This window comes from Astatotilapia calliptera, chromosome 16 (assembly GCF_900246225.1).
Source record: "Astatotilapia calliptera chromosome 16, fAstCal1.2, whole genome shotgun sequence".
Classification (NCBI taxonomy): domain Eukaryota; kingdom Metazoa; phylum Chordata; class Actinopteri; order Cichliformes; family Cichlidae; genus Astatotilapia; species Astatotilapia calliptera.
Window position 1 is genome coordinate 2,772,423 of NC_039317.1, and position 26,181 is coordinate 2,798,603.

At 42.8% G+C, this 26,181-nt stretch overlaps 1 protein-coding gene across 1 annotated transcript; it reads right to left on the reverse strand.

The window, feature by feature from the left end:
• Window positions 1–8,569: 8,569 nt before the first annotated feature.
• On the reverse strand, window positions 8,570–22,099 carry LOC113008509 (rab3 GTPase-activating protein catalytic subunit-like). The gene is made up of 7 exons (XM_026145976.1): window positions 22,082–22,099; window positions 21,926–21,993; window positions 21,100–21,173; window positions 20,174–20,262; window positions 19,824–19,996; window positions 9,327–9,381; window positions 8,570–9,026 (listed from the first exon to the last, which is right to left on the reverse strand). The coding sequence occupies exons 1-7, from the start codon at window positions 22,097–22,099 to the stop codon at window positions 8,583–8,585; spliced, it is 921 nt and encodes a 306-aa protein (XP_026001761.1). The 3' UTR covers window positions 8,570–8,582.
• Between the last annotated feature and the right edge of the window lie 4,082 nt (window positions 22,100–26,181).

Below are 26,181 nucleotides of genomic sequence, written 5' to 3' on the forward strand. Positions count from 1 at the left end.
CCGAATGGACCATGTTCAGCGTCTCCATTGCCGAAGCTGCTGCATTGAGCTGCGGCCGCAAGGTGGTTGGTGCCTGCCGTGGTGGTAATCCCCGAACCAAATGGTGGACACCAGAGGTGAAGGGAGCCACCAGGCTGAAGAAGGAGTCCTATCGGGCTTGGTTAGCCTGTGGGACTCCGGAGGCAGCCGACAGGTATCGACAGGCCAAGCAGAATGCGGCTCGGGCAGTGGCTGAAGCAAAAACTCGGGTGTGGGAGGAGTTCGGAGAGGCCATGGAAAAAGATTTTTCGGACACGGTCGAATGCCTTCTCCAAGTCCACAAAACACATGTAGACTGGTTGGGCAAACTCCCATGCACCCTCAAGTATCCTGGAGAGGATAAAGAGCTGGTCCAGTGTTCCGCGACCAGGACGAAAACCGCATTGTTCCTCCTGTATCCGAGGTTCGACTAGCGGACGAACTCTCCTTTCCAGCACCCTGGCATAGACTTTCCCAGGGAGGCTGAGGAGTGTGATCCCCCTGTAGTTGGAACACACCCTCCGGTCTCCCTTCTTAAAGATGGGGACCACCACCCCAGTCTGCCAGTCCAGGGGTACTGCCCCTGATCTCCACGCAACATTGTAGAGGCGTGTCAACCAGGACAGCCCTACAACGTCCAGAGCCTTCAGGAACTCGGGGCGGACCTCATCAACACCAGGGGATCTGCCACCAAGGAGTTGTTTAACTGCCTCAGTGACCTTGCCCCCGGAAATTGGCGGGTCATTCCCCTCATCCCCAGACTCTTCCTCCTCCTCGGAAGATATGTCAGTGGGATTAACGAGGTCCTCGAAGTATTCCTTCCACTGCCTGACAATTTTCTCAGTCGACGTCAGCAGTGCTCCGCCAGCACTATACACAGTGCAGGTAGAGCACCGCTTTCCCCTCTTGAGACACCTGACGGTTTGCCAGAATCTCTTGCAACGGACAACTGTTTCAAGAGCTTGGTTCGCATTGCCGGCAATAAGTCGGACTTGTTCCTGGTGGGTGATGGGCTCCGCCAGGGCTGCCCTTTGTCACCGGTTCTGTTCATAATTTTTATGGACAGGATTTCTAGGCGCAGCCAAGTGGCAGAGTGGGCTTTCACTTTGGCGGCCTCAGAATCTCATCTCTGCTTTTTGCAGATGATGTGGTTCTGTTGGCTTCATCGGGTCTCCAGCTCGCACTGGAACGGTTCGCAGCCGAGTGTGAAGCAGCGGGAATGAGGATCAGCACCTCCAAATCTGAGGCCATGGTTCTCAGCCGGAAAAGGGTGGAGTGCCCACTCCGGGTCAGGGATGAGTTCCTGCCCCAAGTGGAGGAGTTCAAGTATCTCGGGGTCTTGTTCACGAGTGATGGGAGAAGGGAGCCGGAGATCGAGAGACGGATTGGGGCTGCAGCTGCAGTAATGCGGACGCTGCACCGGTCCGTCGTGGTGAAGAGGGAGCTGAGTGTAAAAGCAAAGCTCTCAATTTACCGGTCGATCTATGTCCCTACCCTCACCTATGGCCACGAGCTGTGGTTAGTGACCGAAAGAAGGAGATCGCGGATACAAGCAGCAGAAATGAGGTTCCTCCGAAGGGTGGCTGGCCTCTCCCTTAGAGATAGGGTGAGAAGTTCGGCCATCCGGGAGGGGCTCAGAGTAGAGCCGCTGCAGCTCCACATCGAAAGGAGCCAGCTGAGGTGGTTCGGGCATCTGACAAAGATGCCTCCTGGGTGAGGTGTTCCAGGCATGTCCCACCGGGAGGAGGCCCCGGGGCAGACCCAGGACACGCTGGAGAGATTATATCTCTCGGCTGGCCTGGGAACGCCTTGGATAAGCTGGAGGAGGTGGCTGGGGAGAGGGAGGTCTGGGCCTCTCTGCTTAGGCTGCTGCCCCCGCGACCCGGCCTCGGATAAAGCGGATGGATGGATAGAATGAAAACAACAGAATCAGAATGAAAAGAACTGAATTAGAATGACATGAACTGAATTAGAATGACAAGAACAGAATTAGAATGAAAAGATCAACATTTGAATGAAAAAACAGAATTAGAACGACAAGAATGGAAGTTGAATGAAAACACAGGAAGATGAAAGAAAACAACACAATTTGAATGAAAACAACACAATTAGAAGGAAAACAACAGAATTTGAAAGAAAAAAAACAGAATTAGAATGAAAAGAATGGAATTAGAATCAAAAGAACAGAATTAGAATGAAAAGAACAGAATTAGAATGAAAAGATCTGAATTAGAATGAAAAGAACATAATTTGAACAAGAACAACAGAATTAGAATGACAAGAACGGAATTTTAATGAAAACAAAAAATTTGATTGAAAATGCAGTATTAGAAAAAAAGAGAACAGAACTTGAATGAGAACAACAGAATTAAAATGACAAGAATATAATTTGAATGAAAACACCGGAAGTTGAACGAAAACAACAAAATTTGGCGTCTACACTATGGTGTGAAGACGTGTTTCCCGGGGCTCCGCAACGCAGTGACAAAAATATTGTTTTAAAATGCATCCGCACTTTCTATATCAGCCCTGTGGGCTCTAAATAACCCTTTTTGCCGCTGGGCACCCGCTTGTTTATTTATTTTCACTTTTTCACTCTCTGAGGTCGGGAAAGCTACTTTTGACAACTTCTGGGAAAGGCCGCAGGAGTTTCTTTCCTGGTTGGCTGTGGTAACCTTAGCGGCTCCGTCCGGACAATCAAGTTCTCTCACTAAAAGTCCCACCATTTAACCTTTATTCTTTTTCTGCACAATGGCAGATAAGAGGGAGCAACGTCGAAAACGGGGTCAGGCCGGCGCGGGTGGTTCACAGAGCCCGGAGCTGGGTCGCGAATCTCAACGTGACGCGGCTATCACGGAGAGCAGCTACGAGCAGGGTGCGGGCGCACCGCTCGGCGAAGTCACATTTACCAGAGCATTGGAGGTTCTGAAACGGGACATCTGCGACAAGCTTGAATGCAAGATTGATACGGTTACCCATACACTGAGTTAATGCTCAAGGGACCACCATTAAAGATTTGGAGCTTTCAGCTACAACCTGCAGTGACGACCTGACTTCTCTTCAATGTGCTGTAAGTGTCCTAACGGAGGAGGTCAGACAACTGCAAGCTAAATGTGAGGATCTAGAAGGAAGATCAAGGCGCAATAATATTCGTCTTATTGGCATCCCCGAGGGTTTGGAGACTTCTAACCCTAGGGAGTTTATTTCCCATCTCCTGCAAGATCTTTTGAAGCTGAATGAAGCACCTCTATTAGATCGGGTTCACAGGTCCCTTGGACCAAAGCCCAGAGAGGGAGCGCCTCCTCGCCCACTCCTCATTAGAGTCCACTACTTCCATGTCAAGGAACAGCTGCTACGTCTTGCAGGGGCAAACTCTCCTCTACTTTACCAGGGCAGAAGGATCTCCATCTTTCCAGACTTCACACCTGCAGTGGCTAAAAAACGTTCAGTTTACTGGGGTCAAGCGCCTTCTGCACTCTTGTCCTGGGATCAAGTTCGGCCTGTTCTATCCTGCGGAACTGAGGGTGACACTTCCAGATGGAGTTGTACGTAAGTTTACTGATCCTGCGTCTGCCACGGACTTTGCCAATAAGATCCTGGGGGGCCCTGCCTCTCAGGGCACATAAGTGTCTTAGCCCATTGGGCTGATATGTCCATCTTGGTTAATTTCTGTGAAATATTCTATTCTATTTTTTTTTCTCTTTCTTCACTGTTTTTTATTTTTTATTGTATCTTATTGTATTTTTTTTTTAAGTAACATACTTATGTTTATTTGAGGTGAGCTTGATTTATAGGATGTGTCTTGTTCTAATAAATTTTCATACAATCCTTGATTTGTCTCTGCCTTGTATTGCAAGGAGCTTGAACTCAACTGGGACTTCGAATGGTTGGGAGAAAGTGCTCAGGGTGTGTTTGGTGGGGGGTGCGCGCATCTTGTTAGGGAAGATGCTTCAGCATTTAGGGGGAAGTTTGGGTGTTCTTTGTTTTTTATGTTGTACTGTTCTGTTCACTGACTTTGTTTTTTCTGTGTTTTTCATTGGTCAGCTTTGGTTTTTTTCAACCTATGTTCTAACATGGTATCGCAATTAAATACTAATAATCAACAAGCAGGTCACTCGTTTAAGTTCTGTAGCTGGAATTGTAAAGGTCTGAATCAACCTATTACAGCTTTGTCCTGGTTAATGCTGAGAACCTTAAGAAAGTTTTCTCCACAGTGAGACCCACCACATGTCTTTTAGATCCAATCCCCTCTTCACTCTTTAAAACACTTTATGGATTTTTTGAGGCTGAGCTTTTAAACATGATGAATTGCTCTCTTCAGTTGGGTGTCTTCCCTGCTGCCTTTAAAACGGCGGTGGTGAGGCCCCTTCTGAAGAAGAGCAATTTGGATTGTAATGATTTTAATAACTACAGACCTGTATCCAACTTACCATTTTTAAGTAAAATCTTAGAAAAACTTGTTTTTACTCAGATTAATGACTTTTTGAATGATAGACAGATCCTGGAGATATTCCAGTCTGGATTTAGGGTGAACCACAGCACAGAGACGGCTCTCCTAAAGGTTTTAAATGATCTTAGATGTAACTGGGACACCCAAAAGCTCTCAGTCCTGGTGCTACTGGATCTAAGCGCAGCCTTTGATACAGTAGACCACGCTATTCTTTTAAACAGACTGAAACACATGGTGGGCCTCTCTGGTGCTGTACACAACTGGTTCACTTCCTATCTCTCTGACAGAACTTTTATGGTGAGTATGGATACATGCTCCTCTAAGATCCATAAAATGACATGTGGTGTGCCTCAAGGGCCGGTTCTAGGCCCTGTACTTTTTAATTTGTATATGCTCCCTCTCGGCGGTGTCATCAGGAGGCATGGAGTGAACTTTCACAGTTACGCTGATGACACGCAGCTGTACATCTCTGTGTCTCCTGATGACACCAGACCAATGGATGCCCTTTTTAACTGTATTTTAGATATAAGATCTTGGATGGCAGAAAACTTTTTACAGCTTAACCAGGACAAAACTGAAGTTTTAATCGTCTGTCCCGAGGCTCAGAGAGATAAACTCTTGTCTAAATTACAGGCATTTTCACTATATCCTTCGCTACAAGTGAGAAACCTGGGTGTTATTTTTGACTCTGAGCTTGGTTTTATCCCACATATTAAACATGTAACCAAAATTGGATTTTATCATCTAAAAAATATAGTCAGAGTCTGCCCTATTCTCTCTCGGGCCAACACGGAGATGCTGATGCATGCTTTTATTACCAGTCGCATTGATTACTGTAATGCCCTGCTCTCTGGTCTTCCTAAGAAGAATATTTCAACTTTACAACTTGTGCAAAACTCGGCAGCTCGTGTGCTGACGAAGACCAGAGGGCGGGCCCACATTACACCGGTTTTAGAATCGCTGCATTGGCTCCCCGTGTGTTTCAGGATCGATTTTAAAGTTCTTTTATTGGTTTTTAAATGTCTTAATGGTCTTGGGCCTTCTTATCTCTCAGATCTGCTTTTACCATATGACCCCTCGCGGACCCTGAGGTCCTCTGGTACTGGCCTTTTGATTGTCCCTAAAGTCAGGACACATACTCACGGAGAGGCAGCTTTTCAGTGGTATGGTCCTCGTCTGTGGAACAGCCTGCCGGAGGAGCTCAGGGCCGCAGAGAACGTACATGTTTTTAAGAACAGGCTCAAGACCCACCTTTTTAATTTAGCTTTCACCTAACGTTTATTTATTTTATGCTTATTTATTTTGATTTTATTCTTATTAATTTTTTTTAATCTTCTTACTCTATTTATATTTATATTTATATTGTATCCCTTTCTTATTTATTTTATCATTTTACCCTGTATATAGCCTATTGTGTCTTATCTCCAGTGTTTCCTCGGAGGGGGCTCTCTGCACCGGGGATGTGATCGACCGTGGCTGCTGGGTCTCTGGGGGTCCTCTCAGCCTGGCTGGGGGGCTCCTTTGCCTCCCTCCTGCTGTGTGCCCAGCCTGGAGGCTGCGGTCTGTGACCGGCTCCCGGTGCAGACGGCTCCCTGTTATAGTCTTTCCTCACTTGGCTCATGTGAACCCAGCCCAATTTTTACTCTTTAAGTGTGCGCGTGTGTGTGTGTGTGTGTGTGGGGGGGGGGGGGGGGGGGGGGATATGTGTGTATTCACATCAATTATGTTAATGAGAGTGCGGGGAGTGAATTGGAGGGTGGGGTGGGCTGCTTTTAACTATGTAAAGCACTTTGTGCTACATTTTTTTTGTATGAAAAGTGCTTTATAAATAAAGATTGATTGATTAAAAGGAGCAAGGTCCTCCATTATTTGCAATTTTTGGGCGCCCAGGTTGTGTTTTTACAAGAAACACACCTAAAAATTTCAGATCATTTTAGACTTCATAAGGGGTGGGTGGGCCAACTCTATCACTCTACATTTAAATCCAAAGTTCGTGGTGCTGCTATTTTAATACACAAATCAGTGCCATTTGTTTCTTCTAATGTTATAGCGGACCAGAATGGTAGATTCATTATTGTGAGTGGTAGTATTTTGAACACTAAATTCATTTTTGTCAGTGTCTATGCTCCCAATTGGGACGATCCAAATTTTTTTTAGCACTTTTTTCATTAAAATTCCTGACTTGTCTTCCCACTATTTGGTTTTTGGTGGCGATTTTAATTGTTGGCTCGGGCCGCTGGATAGATCCTCAAATAAGCCTGGTAGGCAATCCAACTCTTCCAAAATTATTAATATGTTCCTTGAAGAATTTTCTGTTATTGATGCCGGGCGTTTTCTCAACCCCACACGTAGAGAGTACACCTTTTTCTCCCCTGTTCATCATACATACACTCGTATTGATTACTTTCTACTGGACAGTCGACTTACTTCACAGATTCGCTCTTGCTCTCATAGTGTTATTGTCATTTCAGATCATGCTCCGTTGACTCTAGATTTGGCAGTGGGCTAAAGTTCTCCACCAGCTCCATGGCGTTTGAATACACGCTTGCTGTCAGATGATAAGTTCATCACATTTGTGAATTCCAAGATAGACTTATTTATAGAGACAAACATTACACCCGGAATATCACCCTCCATTTTGTGGGAAACGTTTAAGGCTTTTATCAGGGGACATATTATATCTTATGCTGGTTTTGAGGCGAATCAAAGGAAAGCAAAGTTGTCCGAGCTCATAATACGCATATCGCAATTAGATGAGTTCCCAGATAGCAAGGAGACATTGAACAGATGTTGATTTTCCATCTGAACCATCAGAATCGTCAGGATTGAAATGTCAACACAAAACCAATGTTGAAACAACATTGAAATACTGATGAAACCTGACACTGACACAGTTTCTCTGCTTTCACTTTGATTCATGTCAACATGAAGCCTCAACGTCTGTGATGAACACACTATCAGCATCACTGATGCTCACTGTGGTGGTTACAGTGACATCATGCAGTTTGTGTTTTGACCTCCAGAGGGCGACAAATCAGCACAGACAGAGAGCTCCATTCAAACTTTGCTGCCATCAGGAATAATTCTTCAAATATAATCATCAGTGTTTGAGCAGTTATGATATCAGGGACAATCTAGACATGTGTGACAATACTGAACATGTCACATGACACACCTTAAACATCATGTGATCCACTCTCAGTCTGCACTTTCATTCATGACTTCAACAGGTTGAAATGAGCTTTGAAGAAACATTCAGTGAAATAAATCTTTCATGGATTCATGTGAGCAGCAGATGAACTTTGTACCAACAACATCTTCAATAAAAGAGTCTGAATGAAGCTCAGGTGTTGATGCTGCTCACTGATTGGATGGTTGGTTTCAGCTCTGCTCTCAGTCTTTATTGCACAGGTGAAGGTAGAAAGTGTGACTGGATCTACAGACTGGAAACAGAGAAACATGCTGAACATTTGAAGCTTTGCAGCAGAAATGTTCATGTTACAAATACAGCAGAGCTGATCTGGGATCAGTGTGTTCACACCTGCAGCTACAACAATCAGAATCAGAATCAGAATCAGAATCAGAATGGGTTTATTGCCAGATGTTGAGGTTTACAACATTAGGAATTTGCTGCGGTGCTTCAGTGCAAACAATAAGAATTAAAGTGCTATGTAGAAAGAAAGATATGTGCATGAGATATACATTAGATATATACATGAGAATAAGAATTAAGAGTGCTACGTAGAAGGATATATACATGAGTGCAGGTGGTGATCAGTGCCAGACATGAAATGATGCAGTGTCTTGGGTTAGGGCTATCCTTTGTTGCTAGTTAGCCTGACCTGTATCCCCAATGTTAAGTTTGTACATGGTATGTATGGTCGATTAGGTCATCTCAGTTGCAGGCAACCAACAAATAAAGCTTATCCTTATCGTGGAAGTTCTCCAGAGGCTGAACTAACCATCTGATTCAGGTGTGTTGACACAGGGTGAGATCTGCAGGACGCCGGCCCTCGAGGCCTGGAGTTGCCCACCCCTGGGTTAAATGTTTGTCTGTCTCTCTGTGTTCGCCCTGCAACTGGCGACCTGTCCAGGGTGAACCCCGCCTCTCGCCCTATGGTATGGGATAGGCTCCACCCCGTGTGACCCCGACTATTATTTTCAACATGCTGTATTTGGAATAAATAACAGCATATGATGTGTTTGCACAGTGAGGCAGTGACTCTGACCTGTGAACATAGAGAGGCTCTGCAGAGTTGAGCAGAGTCATGTTGTTGTGGGGGTGCAGCCTGCCCTCAGCTCTGCCCTCAGCTTGTGTCGCCTCAGTCTCGCCCTGGTCACTCAGGCACTCGAAGAATTCCTCCTCGCTGTCACTCCACGAGTCCCAGGATTTTCCTTGAGACATCTCTCTTGTTGAACTGGAAGCACTGGTTGCACACTCTGGTCCTTGGCGGCTCTTCTGGCAGGCACCTGAGACCCTGTGTTCCTTTTCTTTCCCCTCGGGTACCTTGTGAGAGTCATCTCTGGCCTTCTTCCTTTCGATACAACAATTCAGCATCTGTCCAGGAACAAAAACTCTTTTCACACATGGAAACATAACACTGCTACTTGTGTTCAACAGACAACACGACATAAACAGGTGTTTGGGAGTTTGAAGATGCTGTATCACACTGAGCATCAGCTCTCAGAATTCATTTTTCTCTTTATCACCTAAACATCGTTCCAATTATCAAAGTTAACACAACACTTTTGATAAACCACTGGAATTAAAGTTGCAAGTCTACAAATGTGCATGATGTTGTTTTTTGTCTTTTAAATCGTTCGATTAGTCCTTGCACTTTGTGCACTGTGTGGCTACCTGGAACTTCTGATGCAAAAGACAACAGCGAAGATCAGGAGCTCCACCTGCCAGCCTGCAGATTAGGAAGCACAGAGATGGATATGAGTGAACACCAGTGTGTTAACAGAGAAACAAATACTGCTTAAACAATTTCAAGCAAAGTTTTAGTTAGAGCACGGCACAAACACTGCAGGGGCTTTTGTGCCTGGTATTATGTACTTGGATTTTTACATTTTGGTCATTTGTCTGTTATTAGAGACGGACGGAGATCCAACATGACTGACAACAAGACCAAAGCCCGATTCTAAAGTGTCGGCTCAGCTGGACAAAGTACAGACATCCAGCATTTGACTTTATTTATATGGCACAGGATAAGAACCACAGAGTGCTTCACAATAATATGAAACAGCACAAATCTAGTTCAAAGCCAGGCTAAATAAATGAGTCTCAAGCTGCTGTTTATAAAAATAAATGCAATCAAAGCACTCCACAGCCTGGGGGCCCCCACTCTGACAGATCCATCTCCTCTGGTCTCAAAATGTGTTTCTGTCTTCTGTCTGTGTCCAAGTCAACAGTCTAACGAGGTCCCACAAATGTCTGCAAATAGGTTCTGCTCTTCCACGAAGTCCTTTGAGATCCCGACTGAAATCGGCTGGTGCCAATATCTGCTGAGTGTTGGCCACGAATAAAGCAGCAATAACAGAGTTCAACGAGAACAACAACTTTTCATTATCACTTATTCTTCACTCTCTCCACAGCTGATGGACCAACAGCAGCAGCACACAGAGGACAGTGGTACCAGATACTTTGTATGCCGTCACCATCTGACAGAGGAGCTCCAGGGCTGAAAATATATCCTCAACCTCAGGTTCAACTAACGAACTGACCCAGTCACAGACTTCCAGGGAGGCTTTGGAGTATCATTCCCAAGTTCAAGCACAGCCCCTAGTCCCACTTCATAGAAAGGGAAACCGCTACTGTAGTCTGCTTATCCCGAGGTGGGAAACCAGGACAGTCCAACAACATCCAAAGACTCAGTGGGACTCGCACCTCCAGCCCAGGAGTCCTGCCACCAAAGAGTCATGTAACTCGTCACAGACCTCGCCAATTAATATCAAATCAAATATCAGCTGGTTCAGTCCCAACTGATGGTCTCATTATTCAGGTTTCACACAAGAAACGTCTCATGACGGGTAAAAACAACGAGCTCTCTCAAGACTTTTGCAAAACATGCTGGTGGCAGTGGTCACAGTAGAACTACTGAAGGTTCCAGCGCACTTTTGGTAAAGTGGAAAGAATATTATTTCACCATAAATGGGCCACGACCAGGTGCTTCCCACAAGATTTCACACAGACCAGTGAAAAGAATTATCAGAAGAGTCAAGGCCCAGTTATGAAGAGCCACAGAAAGGCCTGGAATCAGCAGGTACGACTGTTTCAAAGAAAACAATATGTGCGCAAGAGCCACAGAAAAAAAGAGAAGCGTGAAGTGTGTTTAAAGTTTGCTGAACAAGTCTGTGAAACGCTGGCAGAATATTATCATCTGCATTCACATAAAGTATCCACAGGCGTCTTTGCCTGCTCTCCTGTACACTCATGAGTTCACACCTACCTGCCCCTCTAACACCATCGTTACATTTGCTGATGATGCGACAATCATCAGCGGAGAAGACGGCGAACAGGCAGAAGGTTAAAAACCTGACAGGCTGCTGCAATGAACACAACCGTCTGCTCAGCGCCATCAAAACTAAGGAGATGTGACCTCAGCAGAGGGAAACACGTTCCTCTCCACATCAAGCAGACTGTGTTCAGCGAGTGTCCTCGTTCCTGGGGACTCACGTAGCTGAGGACCTCTCATGGTCCAAAGTCAAAGACTCCACCTCAGGATGCTGAGGAGGAGGAACCACCATCTGGAGAAGAAAGTCTTGGTGGCTTTTTTACCACAGCACCATAGTGTGTCCCCACCTACTGCTAACAGCTTGGTATGCTAACTGCTCAGTGGCTCATTAAGACAGCACAGAAGAATAGTGCCTGTCCCTTTCCTTCCCTGGAGGACATGGTCAGCACTCGCTGTCTCAGGAGAGCCAATCAAATCTCATCTCATCCTGGACAGCACCTGTTCAAGAAACAGGACAGCCAGGCTAAGAAAACAGCTTTTCCCCTGGACCATCGATCACTGAACACTAAGCTCAGTGGATGGACCAAGTGAGCCTCCCTCCTACCTGAGACACTCCTGTGTAACATTCAGTATAATGTTCACTAATGCTGCCAAATGTAAGCTTACATCTAATACAAAACACCAGCATAACACGGGACAATTACACCCTCCCTCCATGGCTGCTGCCATCCAACCAGTGCAATACTCCCCTGGTTAAATGGTAAATGGACTGGTTCTTATATAGCGCTTTTCTACTCTTCTGAGCACTCAAAGCGCTTTACACAACTTGTGCATTCACCCATTCGCACAAGCACATTTTTCTAGGTGCTTTCTAAGTAACATTCTCTCTCTCACACACACACGCGCACACTCCGATGAACGCATCGGGGAGCAATTTGGGGTTAGTATCTTGCCCAAGGATATTTGGCATGCAGCCTGGGGGAAGCCAGGAATTGAACCACCAACCTTCCGATCAGTAGACGACCCGCTCTACCGCCTGAGCTGCAGCCACCCTATTTTATTGCTATTTTATTCAGTTTGACGAATGAATGATGAGTGTAAGCAGGTAAGAATGTATGTAAGCTCTGCTCCAGTGTAATGCATAGGTACAACAATACGCTTTAACTTTATAGTTTGGTCACTTAATTCAATTCAATAAAACTTTATTGATCCTGAAGGCTGACCCCAATGGAAATTGGGTTAAGACTGCCGACCTTTGCCAGCGCCATCTTACCCTTCTGACCATTGTTAAGGTTCAAAATATTGGGGATGGAGACAAGAGGAAAAACCACAATAACAACACTGGTCCGGCCGGGTTGAGTCAAACGATGATTTAATGATCACACACGTGGGAGATGGACACTGATGCAGACAGCCTCAAAATCTCAAAATGGTGGAGCATTGCTCAAACTTTTATAACCTCTGGTGCCTCCACCTTATCATAAAAAGCCTAAACATTCACATGCTCTCTCTCACACAGCGCCTAAGCTACGACCTTGGCTCCCTGTTTATCTGCTCCTGCTGAAATGGGGCAGAAAACTCCAGCACACTCTGTTCTCTTCTACTCAGACAAATTAGACAATAACCTTCTGCGAACAGTATTTCTTATAACTCAGCAATATAATGCATCATAAAACAATATCATTCATTCACAACAAGTCAGCAATTTAATGTAATGCAAATCAGTTTAACTAATGCAATAGTTATCAGCTTCTTCTAATTCAGGAGAATAATGCAAACTAAAACTACATAATAATTCACAATCTTTAATTAGGGGTATAACATGGCATAAAATAATATCATAGTTTTACAATTCCCCCTGATGAGGTCATTAGAATAATGACCTCACAAACACCCTGTAGCCCAGTGTGGCCGGGTTCATCTCTTCTCACTCCTGAGGTCCTTTGTCCCCCTGAGGGGCAAACCATATGTAAGATGACTTCTCTGTTTACGCAAGTCAGGTGCAAGAAAAACTAGGATTCCAACAGTAGCAGGTCCAGATGACAATGTCCTTGTCTCCCACTGCTTTATTTGGTGTTCCCTTATACCATTCAGACGTAGACTAGAACCTCTGTCCGAAGAGCTCTTAACCTTTATTTTATTGCTGCAGCTACCAGTGTCGTCCAGTTGGGTGATCCTCTGCTCTTAATTCTCCAACCTTAGGGGTTAGACAACCCTTCAGTCGTAACACAGATCAGGGGATTATTCTGCTCCGATTTCAAACAACGATCTGTGTATTCTCCAGAAAAAGGAACAGGAAGGTGTCCCCTTTTTGCCCAAAAGCCTCTCGAACTTCGTTGGTCTGGTGTTCCCGGATTTCCGCCAACCCCTTCATGGTTATTGCTGTGTTTATGGGATCCATCCTTTTGTGGTGACTAGCTGGAGCCCAAACGCCATGACCCTTGGACCCAGTTGATGTCTCGGCAGTCACTGTGTCTGACTCTGCTACGGAGGATCCTCGCATCTCTGTGACCTCGTCTGGTGTCTGTTCCTTTCTCTGTAAGAGACAGAAAACCAAAACACCTCTCTTCCTAACCCTAATAATCTAATGTTATTATCTACTGACCTTCTAGTGATTCAGAATTGGTCTAAAACATTCAGAATGTCCCAGGGACTTATTCTAATCATATCTTATGTGTGTGTAAGCATGTTTGCATTTAGCCCTCCGCACTCAAGGCATTTCTTACACTTTATCAGTCCGGACAGTCACGCCGAACGAAGCTTCTGACCTTCAAAAGGCCGAGTGCCAACTCGTTATAAGCACATTTGCAAGGTGTGTCTGAAAATTATTGAAACCCCTCTTTTTAACAAAAGACAAAAAATTAACAAATCTTCTAAACGCTATTCAGTTCATTTCAATGAGTAATGATTAAACATGAAAGTGATAGTTTATGCTTTTTCACTGATTCTCTAAAAGGTCCGTCTTCTCGGACCGCTATTAGCTTAAGCTTTACCGTTCCTAAATTATTAAAGACACAAATGAAGTTATAAAATGTTCAAATAATCCTGGTTTGATGTTAAAGCTCAACCTTCCCCCCCTTTTTTGACACATTCCAATGTGTCAAATCAACGGAGCTAGAACATTCAAAAAAAAGTTAGGCAGCTACAAAGTTTCCCAGACTCTTAAGGTGATCCGCGTGTAACGTTCTGACTCAGGTATTTAATATTTTAATAAATCTCGTTTAATTAACTGCCACTATTTAAACTAACCTTAAAGACATAATTTAAGAAAAGATCACAAAGAATAACATGATATCAGTGTTTTGTAAGCGCGTGCGGCCTTCTGTGCTCGAAGCCTTTTCCCTCAATAGATCAGTCAGACATTCGCGCTGACTGTAGCCTTTAACCCTTATTAACTTGAGCACAACTCTACAATGAGCAACAAGTTGCAATATGTATGAAAATGATCATGGTTACACCTGCAATGAAAAATTATATCATTATCCTAACACCTGTAAATGGAAGATTCATCAGAGGTTATAACAATCACAGGAACACAGATGTTAGTATAAGGTCAAAAGCTTCAATAAATGATCATCGATGCAATGCTTGTTGCATGATTCTCATACAATAATAATGCTGACATTGAAAATAACAGTATAACACCCCCTTTTGTCCTGTTTCACTTGACACCTAAACGTTTATAAATGCCTCTTTAATTCTTGATTTTATTTCCCCCTTTTCTCCCCTTACTGACCACAGCAGGGGGATCTTAGTTTTGTATCAGCCATGAATCCAGCTCACCTGATTCATCAGTGAGCTCCACCATCACTGGCGTCTGACAGGGTGGTGCTGCATACTCTTCCTTTAATGTCACTATTTTCAACCTGTTAATGAGAGTGTTTAAACCTGAAGTCAACTACGTCCACAACAAGTCAATACAGCTGTAAATGTGGCCAATTATCAATCTATTACCAATCAATAACAACAGATAACTTCTATTTTATGCATGCTTTTAATCAACCACTCACCCAGAGGATCTCCAATCCCAGGAAATGCCTTCTCCTCCTTTAATGAGTCTGTCCTCCTTCCATGCCCTGGTAACTGGTCCATCCAGAGCCATATGATCTCAAATATACATACGACAAGCCAAACCACACCTTGGTAACACCAACCCCCTTTCCACCCCCAAGATGTCCAATGCCATCCTAGTATGGACTGTCAAAAGTGGCTTTAACGCTGACTGTTCTGACAATCCATTTTATAACGTTCCTGGTCAGATTTGCCAATCTCTGCACCAGAGTTTTAAACGTTTCACCATTTTCATTAGGTTTTATCTTTTATTTAGTTTCGACTCCAGATTTTCAATTTTTTGCCAGTTGTAATTAGTTTTTACCAATTCTTTTCTAGTTTAGTGTAGTTTTTATTTTCTGAAAATCCTTAGTTTCAATTTAGTTTTATTTGTGTTTTGCAAAAATTAAGTGTAACAAAATTCCAGTTCCATCATATCAGTCATGCTCTTCTGGTTATCCTTGGGTGTTGAGACTAATAACTATTAACTCTTGCCGCACCATGTGGTCCTAATTTTGGTTGAAGTCAATTGATAACCTTTTGAAGGCGATTGTTTCACACATTTATTTAGATGTCCCAGTCCTGTTATCTCGGGATACATCACGCTGCCTTATCTGGGGTTAGCTATTTTCTTGGGATGCGAGTTAAGTGGGTGAGCTCTTCAACGAGGGGGAGCGTGCTCCCCCTGATGAGGTCTTCTAGGTAAGCTAGGTTAACCTTCTTGTGTGAGCTTTTCAAGTGCACTTTTAAGGTTTGTGGGATTTTTTGTTTTATAAATGTCCCTCAAGACCCCCTGATGACCCAGTAATTCATTTTTGCGCACTGTAGTACACATTTAGTTTTTTGCTTGTAGCTCTCATACTCTACTTGCCACTCCTCTAAGTCCTGATGTTTCTTAGAGAGGACAACAGTACCTTTAAAATTATGTCACATGTGTGGGGGTGTGGCCTTGCCAATTGTTTTTCCCACCTTTTCAAAATGGCTGGCGTGCCCACCAGCACATTTTATGGAAGAGAGAAAGGTAAGCTTGATATTTACATTTAAGATGTTTTGTTAAACTCAGATTTTTATTTTATTCAAAAAATAAACATCTGGTAAATAATTTCAGGGGTCTTTAAGAATTAGGCTCATTTACTTTCACAGGGAACATGACTAATTTATTAATGTGTGCTCTACACATTGGGACTTTATATTTATATTTATTTCACTTTTTCCTAATACCCAACTTTTGACAAAGGCGGAGAGAATTCTTAACACAATTATTAAGGGAGATTCAAACATAGATTTTTCAAAATATGAGAGGGTCAGGACCCACTAAAAGCCACACAAAGATTATCGAGATGCAGTGGCAGATGTAATAGAGAAAGACACAGGGCCACCTGAAATCTGTCGTCCTATCTGGTGCAAAAGCAACATGTAGTAGAATCTGGAATTTTGATTTTGAGTTAAAAATAAAATATGGGTAAAATGCAGAAATCTTTTCCAGTAAAGTAAAAAAAAAAAAAGTGTCGCAATTATAGTTGAATCCATAACACCTAATTGTTTCTACGAGATCACGTCGTTGCTGAGAGTTGTCAGTGATCTCAATGTGTGAAAAGAACTCACAGTATCTGGGGTTTAAGCTCCTCTTGGCTGAGAAACCTGGGACAAACATGTGAACAAGACCTGAATAATACCAGTAATGAAGACTTCTCTCCAAAGATCAATAAAAGGAAGCCCCAATCTGATGAGAGTCTAGCAAAATATGGTTCACTCCACTTGCCTGAAATGGTTAGCAGTCCAAGGCATTTCAGTTGTAGAATGGTTGGGTACAACAATGAAACAGATGTGAGATGAGGGAAGTGCCAAATGTTCCTTTGTGTCTCCAAATAAAATCAGTACTTCCTCAGATATCCTAAATAAATTGACTTTTGTGAAATAGAAAGTTCAGTGCCATCACTTATTCCTAAACCAATAGTTTACAGTTAGTGAAGTGTCAGTGACTTCTGGGTTGGTCCCTGATCTTCATCTTATGAGATTGTTATTTTAATAACACTTGATTCATTTAAAAGAAAAAAGAAAAAAAGTAAAAAGAAAAAACGAAAATATTTTCTCCCTGTTTTTTCTTATTCTCTGGGTCTCAGGAGGACATTACGTCCCTCTCCACCACAAGACTCTTGTTATGTCTACAAAACAATCATATTAAAATCATCCTCAATTCTATTCTGGCGCTGTCTCCCGACTTTTCCTGACCTGATTCTGCGCGTGAACGGAGCAGCAACACAGACGACTCGACTAACGTACTACCTTAATTTCACTATAGCAGGGCACGCACACATCAATGCAACCAAACACATTTTGCTATAAATCTAGTTAATTTTAGTTAGTTTTGTGAACATTCAGTACAGTTTTAGTTAGTATTTCTTTTTTTTTTTGATTTTATTACCGTTAACGCAAATTTTTCCACTTCTACTTTTCGTTATTTCATTTGTTGTCTTTAATAATAATAATCTCCTCTGCACCCTTGAATAAACACCATTAACATGATCAACCTTTTGCTGCTTGTTATTTCACCATGTTATTGAATCAAATACTACATGCTTATGTGGTTTACGACATTATATGTATCTAAATCTCCACTTTGTGTCTAAATGTTTGAAGAATTTTTGAGGGTCAAATTTTGAGAATTTGACCATAGTGAAAGTTATGGCATTATCACCCCCTTTGGGGATTACCTGTTTCCAGTTTTGATGATATTCCTCCCCGTTCTTTATTTTTGCAATACATACATGACACAAACATCACATGGGGAAGACAGGTCAGAGAGGCATAACAATGGAAAATGCACCACATGAGGAAAGATAAGGAGAAAAAAATAACTCCCCCCAGACTGAGCTCCAACAGGGAGATCAGTTTGAGAACAGAAAAAAAACACCTCTGCACATGAAAAAACTCTTAATACACGAAAGAAACACATGACAAGCAACAGGGATGGGTAAAGGGTGAGAGACAGCCAGTGTAGACAGTACATCCAGGCCTGCGTGCGCTGGTCTCCTTGATCCACCGTCAGCATCGGAGGGGAATAAGCGTCGAAGGCGTTTGGAGGGGGGAGGAGTGTACATCTGCATGTGTATATATGTCTGTGTAAGCGTGTGCGTGTCCAGAGTTCAGCTGAGACAGTGTCCTCCTCCCTGCCAGGCTAAGTAAACAGTCTTCCAGCCAACCCAGGTGGCCTTGCATGGAGTGGGAAGAACAGTCTAAACACAGTCGTTATCAGGGAGTTGTTGTTCGGCTCCAGCCTTGAGCCCACGGCTGGGGCCGAAGGGGTATCCGCATAAGTGATGGAGGTTTTTACTTTAGTGTGAACAGCTCATATGAATTTCAAAGCTGTTCTAACACTCCGACACTGGTCTCTCAATCTCCGTTGGAGAGCCGTGAGCTTCTCCATGATGTTATCAAACTTGCGCTCCGTGATGTTGTCATTCTTGTGCTCAGAGAGCCGATTCTGAGAACTCAAAGACACGACGTCGTAGTCTCACTCCAAGCGCTTTATTTGTTACGCCATTTTTCTCCACACCAACAACAACCCTTCGCGGGCAACAGTACTCTCGCAGTATAACAGAAAATAACAAGTTAACAACGACCGCAGTGAGCTTCTCCAAGATGTGATCCAATTTGCACTCAGAAGTCTTATTCTGAGTATTCACAGCAGCCGTAAGCTTCTCCAAGATCTTATCCATGCTGCACTCAATGAGCTCATTTTGAGAAACTCACGCCTCTTCCCATCGTTTGAATCCCAGCGGGCAGCCTTGTGGGGGTTTGAACAACTGGTTCCGCTTTCTTAATTCTTCGATAAGTCAGGGCCAAGCCAGCTCCGATCAGCCAGAACCCTGTTACCATGGTTCCGAACAGGTAGATCTCTTCAGCACTCAGGCTCACCCGAGCCCAGACTTCTCGTTGAGAAAGGGGTGTCAATTGCATTCAGGGACCAGTTGATCAAATCCATAATTCCTCTTTTAGGTTTTAGAGAACAGACTGTGAGAGAGTGTTCCAGGGAAAAGTAATACAAAAAACACGAGAGTAAACAAGGACACAAGAGGCTAAGCAGGGAAGATAAGGGAGAGGAGAAAAGTGCGACTGCCTTTGTTAAGAGCAAAACTCTTTGAATGCTGTAAACACACCGTGTTTGGGTGGCTGCATCCCAAAAACACCACAGCAACACTGAAGTCTGGAGGTGGGAGCATTATGATTTTGATGTTCCCAAAAAAATGTGTGATTGCTTAGAAAAGTTATGCATAAAAACTTTATAACAAGCTGCAAAAGGGACTGAGCCATTAAATCTAACTCCAGGAAGGATGAATGGAGACATTGTTGATTAAAATCTGCTGCCATCTACCAGGATGATGAAGATGAAACAAGGATGGATGTTTCAGCAAGACCATGATCTCAAACACAGCCAATGGAAACTGTTGGTTTCAGAGGAATCAAGTAAAGCTGCTGGAACGGCCCAGCCAATCACCTGAGCCGAATCTGTGGGAAGGATCCACGGAGCATTCGGGATTTATAGACTGTTTGTGTGGTGAGTGGGTCAAAGTCATGAGCAATGATGGGACTGGTTTCTCCATACAGAAGCTGCCATGAACTGTCATCACCAACATTTGTATAAAGTAATAAATAAATGTCTGTGTGTTTAATGTCCCTGTGTTACCAACATCTGGTGATAATTTCACATCAAAGCACCTTTAGAAATATATTTGCTTAGAGAACTGCTGACGTGTTCAATACTTATTTTACCTGCTATAAAAGGAAAATGTTAATATGTGTGACATCTTTAAAATCAAAGCAGCACGAGCCTGTGAGGTACCCACCCACAAATAAGATGGTTATTTTCCCACCGGTAACGCAACTCAAGGACAAACTCCTGCCAGAGGTGTCCAACAGCCCGCAGCCCACCGTAGTAATAGTTGACCAGACACACACACAGAGCCAGACGGTAGGTCAGACTGTCACTGGGGGCCGACTTCAGCTGGTGGAAAAGCTTCTACAACGAGGGAAAAGACCAGCATGAAATCAAACAGCAGGACACCAAATTTAATACATTCTAATAAAAATCCTGACAAAGTACTGACAGCACTGAGCCCGTCTTCACTCTGAAACTTATATTGGACCTGACCTGAGTGTAACCTTGAGTGTGCGAGTGGTGAAGAGGCAAACATACATAATCAGAGGTTTTCTCTTGCTCCGATGTCCCACTGGAGTTGGACAGCTGAGTGTTATTCTTAAAGTCAGACTTCTCCACAGCAGCATCTGGAAACAGAGACACAAACACAAACAAATAAGTCTGTCATTTAGAAACTCTGTTGTTTTATAGATGTTAGAAGAATTAAACAAGTGGAGCTCACGTAGTCATCACTTCATGATAAAACACAGGATGCTGATCGCTCAGTGGCAAAAGCAGGATGTGACCAGAAGTAGACAATAAAAATAAGAACGCTGTCTGATATCCTGTTTAAGATGACGCTCTTGTGCTTTACTGAGCTGCTGTCAGATGGGATCAATATCTGTGGCCAGCACTCTAAGACATAAATGCAATTACGGCTGTAGTTTTAAGATTCAAGGCTGTCTTAGCTCGAGCTCGAGCTGCTGAGTGTGACGGGCTCAACAGTGACCAGGAAGGAAAAACTGTTTGTGAAAAGAAGCAGAGGAGCCACATCAGTACGAGTCAAACTACCAGACGGAGGAAGTAGGAGGCCCACACAGAGAACAATGAGGAAAAAAAGACACTTTATTTGTCCTTGATTATGTTCTTTCTATCGGTAGCTTGATTACATCCGTCTTATCTGCTGCGTATCATTTGATGCATGAATTTTAGCTTAGAAATAGTTTCCTCTGTGCTGTTCGGACAAAAAACAAAGCCATAAAAAGTCTTCACACATCACACAACAATGTGTATGTTTGTAATGGATCCAAGTGTATTAGCAACCAGAAAAATACAACATTAAGGTCAGTGCATTAAGTGCACTGACCTTAATGTTGTATGTAGCGGTGTGTTTGAAATCTGTACTGACTAGTAAAACCTCTGTGGTCAGCCCCAAAGCATCATGGTCTCCGTTCCTGAGTGTCCCACTGATCAGTTTAACTTACCCAGTAAACACTGAGGATTTTCAGCCGTCCTGACTCGAACTGACCAGTGAGGAGCTTGAAGAGGGTCGAGGTCACTGTTGGGTGATAAACAGAGTAAACAGTAGAGGAGAGTTTCTGATAAACTTTTAGTTAAAGGGTTTTTATAAGTAATGAGTCATGTTTGATTACATGTGACGTAGTCCTTCACCAGTAATCAAGATAATTACACATGTAAGCATTTCCTTATGTCACACTCAGTTTGTCCCTTCATGCTTGTTAGACCTGTGCCAGCTCTGTTTGGGCCTTACAATCAAACCCATGTACTTTTACCCTTTTAATAAACTGCTCCACCCATTTCCTACTTTACGAGTGAAATATGAAGCAATGCAGTGTGTACACGGATGCAACACTCAGTGCTCAGCGCAGCGTTTTGTGTGCTATAGTGCAAGTGAACAGCTCACTCCCATCAAAGCTTTTCCATTGGATCGTTAACACAAACACCAAATGTCAGGAGGACATGCGCCTCAAACTGGAGTTGTCTTTCTAGCCCGGGTACTGTGTTATCCTTGTCTGTATACCGAGCTTCTTATTAATAATCAGCTCTGCACAGGAGCAGAAGCAGAGTCCAGCCTGTTGCTCTTACAGTATAATACTCATAATAAAAGTACAGTAACCGTGGTTAGTCACTGAGCAGCCCGGTGCGTTTCTCTTGATTTCTTTAGTCAGGGTAAATTCATTCACCTGCACGGGTTAGCTAAACGAACTTTACAAAACAAGTTTCCCCGACAGCCGAGTGCTCACCTAAGGACCTAAGTTACGGATTAGCTTACACACACATTTAACTTACCGAAAAGAATACGGTGGGGCCTCAGGTCCTCCTGTCTGGTAGTCCAATTTACTGAAGAACACCTCAGGCTGTCACTTTGAAATAGCCGGTAATGTAAACGCTGGACCTCTCAGCATCTGCCATTCCCGAACAGACACATGCAAGTTTGTCCGTGACCGCAGCCGCGCTGTACATTTATTTCAGTTTCAATATTTTTTTCGGTTTCATTTCAAGGTGGCATCGTTCTGATCCCATACACACACAAATTGATTTACAAGTACAAAATATTTATGACCACAATTTGAGCCCATATACTCTCTCTACCACAGCTGCCTTTGAACTTGCCTGGCCAGGTCTGAGTCCAGCTTTGCTACTCCTGCCAGGTCACATGACACAGGGGTGTGGTCTGATGTCGGCAGGCAGGTCAGTGGAGCCCTCTGGTGGTGGATATATGGCAGTGAAACAGGAGGAGGCCTGAGAACAGACAGCAGGCTTAACTAGCAGGACAAAGTAGCATGTAGTACTTGAAGGAGTCATCACAGCCAATCAGCTCTCAGGAAAATGGAACATCACATAAATATTTCTCTTCTTTGATTTTCATCAATGTATTTCCTTTGATAGATTTTCCGTCAACACTTCTGCTTGATTAGAAGCTCATAGGCAGTTCCTGTCACTCTACAATAAAACAATGTAAAGGCTGCGCTCTCTGCCCTCCCTAATTTGACATATTTTGTTGTTTTGTGTGTGTGTTTGTCTGTGTGAAGTTTTGATGTGTATGTGAAAAACACAATTTTGAAAACACTGGAAAAAGACCTCAAGACATGTTTTCCTTTACTTTCTATGAAACAAAAATTCCCACCAAGGCTTTTCAGTGTGAAATTTAGTGTATAGAAAATACCTGTGCCAGGTTGTCTCCATCTAGTGGTGAACATGGCCTCACCACTACATCAAGTGAGCTTTTCACTGTGCACAGTGACACAAAAGTCATTTAACAATTTTAAAAAAAGCAATGTTACAGATTCAGTAAGAACTGAAGTTTATCATAATCCTTCAAGTTTCATTCAGTAACAGCAGCTTTTTAATATTATTGACTATATTTTAGAGTCACATTTATATGAAATGTCAAACAATCACAGAGTGACACTGAACTAAACAATCAATGCCATGTGAGTTGTTCTTGTTTGTTCTTTATCTCGGATTTATTGTAAGCAGCGGGAGTAAAAGCTAAAGAAAAATAGTAAAGATATGAATGAATCTCTGCTCTTACAGCTTTTATTGTGCCATAATGTCTGCTTTGAAACTGTCCTCTTGCTCGTCTCTTGGATGCTCACCTCTTCTTCACCTGTTCCTTTGACCAAACTGCTGCACTCTCGTTCTCTCCTCTCGCCTCCTCTTCTGATTATAATTAGATGCAGTCAGCATGTTCCAAACAAACTCCCCCCAAATCGATCATGTTTGATATGATGATGACGTTTTTAACATCTTATTTATGCACTTGTTGGGTGGGAAAGAGTAAACAAAGATGGGGCATAGAAGCAGAACTGAGTCCTACGTGTGGAGGGACAGTAACTGTGTGTGTATATGTAAGCATTTAAACACTGCAGAGAGTCAAATTAACAGTAACACTATTTTGTCTAAGTCAACCATTGTAGAAATTCATTTCACCGAAACAATAACATGGCGCACAATGTGACAATAAACGTATAAAACACAAATTCTTACCTAGCAGGAGAATAAATAATCAGTATTTTAAGGCTACTGCATGTATAGATGTCACTGCTTGCTCACATAAGCTAGCTCTGAGACCCGCCAGAGTTTACGCCACAGTTGACTGTCGCGAAAGAGTCGTAAATCACCGGCATTGTAAAACTTAAAATGATTCCAGGGCTGTTATAAAACACCCAATAGATGTACTGGATATTAAACGGTATCAAACGACTAAATGAACACAGGGTTACAATTACATGCTCACATCGTTCAACAATGTTACATCCAGTTGAAAACAGCTTCACTAACGCCAGCAAAACAGGCTAACAGTATATAAGAGCACAAAAACAGCCGTGCTTATCAACAGCTCGACATATCCTCAACAACTCACCTCAGTATGTGTAACCCGTTCATGTGTTACGCCTGTTGTTCTTGCGTTGTGTTCTGGCGTGAAAGTAAGAGGCAGGAGACAGTACTGGGTCTTTGGCTCTTTACTGCACATCTGCAACACAGAAATATGTGTCTGATCTGTGTGTGTCACGCGACTGCCAGTACACCTCTCCTCCGGCCATGTTGAAAGGAGCTGTGTCTGCAGCTTCATTAACACTACAATAATATAATGAATCAAATACAACAAATTGTTTTAAAACATTAACTTAAGCTCTCAAAAACAAAAAGCACAAAATAAATAATATGTCACTGAAAAAAACATCAAAAACAACTTATAAGAACAATAAACAAAATAATTCAAAAACAAATAAACAGTCAGATAAATACAATTCAATAACCAGGACCCAATATTCTGGTACTTATAGTTCAAACATTATACTTCAGTACAATTATATTAATAACCGCCATCTAACAGGCAGTACAACACTGTACTTATAAAAACAATGAATGAAAGACAGCATCTCCAAAACATAAGAACATCTCCATACCTGCAACACAGAAATATGTGTCTGATCTGTGTGTGTCACGCGACTGCCAGTACACCTCTCCTGACGAAGGAAAATATGGAACGCCAGGACTGCCATAATGAATTAATTAAATACACCATTAAATAATTAATTAAATGTGGCAATAATTAATTAAAATTGGAATTAATTAATTAAATAAATAGTTATGACACATGTAATTAATTAATTATTGACACATTTAATTAATTATTTATGTATTTCACATTTTAATTAATTATTGACACATTTAATTAATTATTGACACATTTAATTAATTATTTATGTATTTCACATTTTAATTAATTATTGACACATTTAATTAATTATTGACACATTTAATTAATTATTTAATGATATATTTATTTATTTCATTTTGGCAGTCTTGGCGCCTGGCTCTCGTCATGAAATAATTTTATCTGTCAGCCTCACCCATCAAACTCAGGGGGCGGGGTTAACGCTGCCCATGCAGCTTCTCTAACATTTGATTGGTTGCCGTGCAAAGTAAGTCAAAACAGGTCGATCCTAGATAATCGATTGCTTGTGTAGACTTGGGGCAGCCAGTTATCCCAGAATGCAGATCAAATCACAGGCAGCAATGGTGGTGGTGTAGTTTTAAAATGCCCCGTTTTTCTGTCACCAGCTACACTTTTAACAGTGTTTTAGCTGCGAATGTCGCGCCGTATGTCTTGTCAGGTTGTCAACATTGAACATGTTTGCAAAAGTGCTCAGATGTTTTCAGAGATTTCACTAGCTCTGCTAACAGTTAGCATGCAGAGCGCACCGAGGGGGTACATTAACCGGTTTGTTTACATATTCCACTCTCCGTGTTCCACATGTTGCATTCGCAGATTCTCATTTTCACCGAACGATCGTCTCTTTCCGCCTGGTCTTGTGTCTCTGTGCTTCTGTAACATAAAGAACGAGCTGACATTTTTCTCACGAAACCAGCGATCAGCTCAACAGACCCTCAGTTTACCTGCATGCATCCTCCTCCTCATCTGTCAGCTGTTTAACACCTGCTGCTAATTCAAGAAACACGCCCACGTTACCTGGTGATAGTCACAGTTTAACTGGGCAGCCGGTGCTCGATATAAAGCAATGTCAGCGCATTTTTCTGCACAAGATAAGTAAATATAGTATTTTCCCCGAGCGCAGAGCTGCTGGAGCTTGTTTCCTTACAGAGCACTTTATAGGCGAACAGCTTTATCAGCGGCTGATGTCCAATCACCAGCACACAGCTTTCAAACCTCAGCTGAGTTTTAGCTCTCAGTGGTTAAACCCTGGACTTCATTCACTCAGGTTCTGTCTGTCGGGTCACGTTTACTTCGCTGTTTTATTTACAACTGAGCAAATCGGTTTGGCTGAGGTTAAAGTTACGTTTCATAACTGCATAGTTTCACAGACGTTTAATGGTTCACTGGCACATGTGTTAGACTGAACTATCATCTAAATATCATCTGTTTTTTAATAGTTATTCAACTGTATTCTAAGCACCAGCTGTCTGTTAGAATGTGATTTTTTTTCTCTCTCTGTTGGCAGAGGTATAAAAATGCGCAGGAAATCTGACGTGCATGGCAAACTTCACCGACGATATTAGGAGGAATAACACATCAA

Bases quoted from the DNA above. Each gene is read 5' to 3' on its own strand.
- LOC113008509 (XM_026145976.1), bottom strand. The intron at 19,997-20,173 runs GTATGTTTGCCT...CCCTCGTTGTAG, and splicing joins AAGAGAAAACCTCTGATTAT to AAGCTTTTCCACCAGCTGAA. The intron at 9,027-9,326 runs GTAGCCACACAG...GTTCCTGGACAG, and splicing joins TTTTGCATCAGAAGTTCCAG to ATGCTGAATTGTTGTATCGA.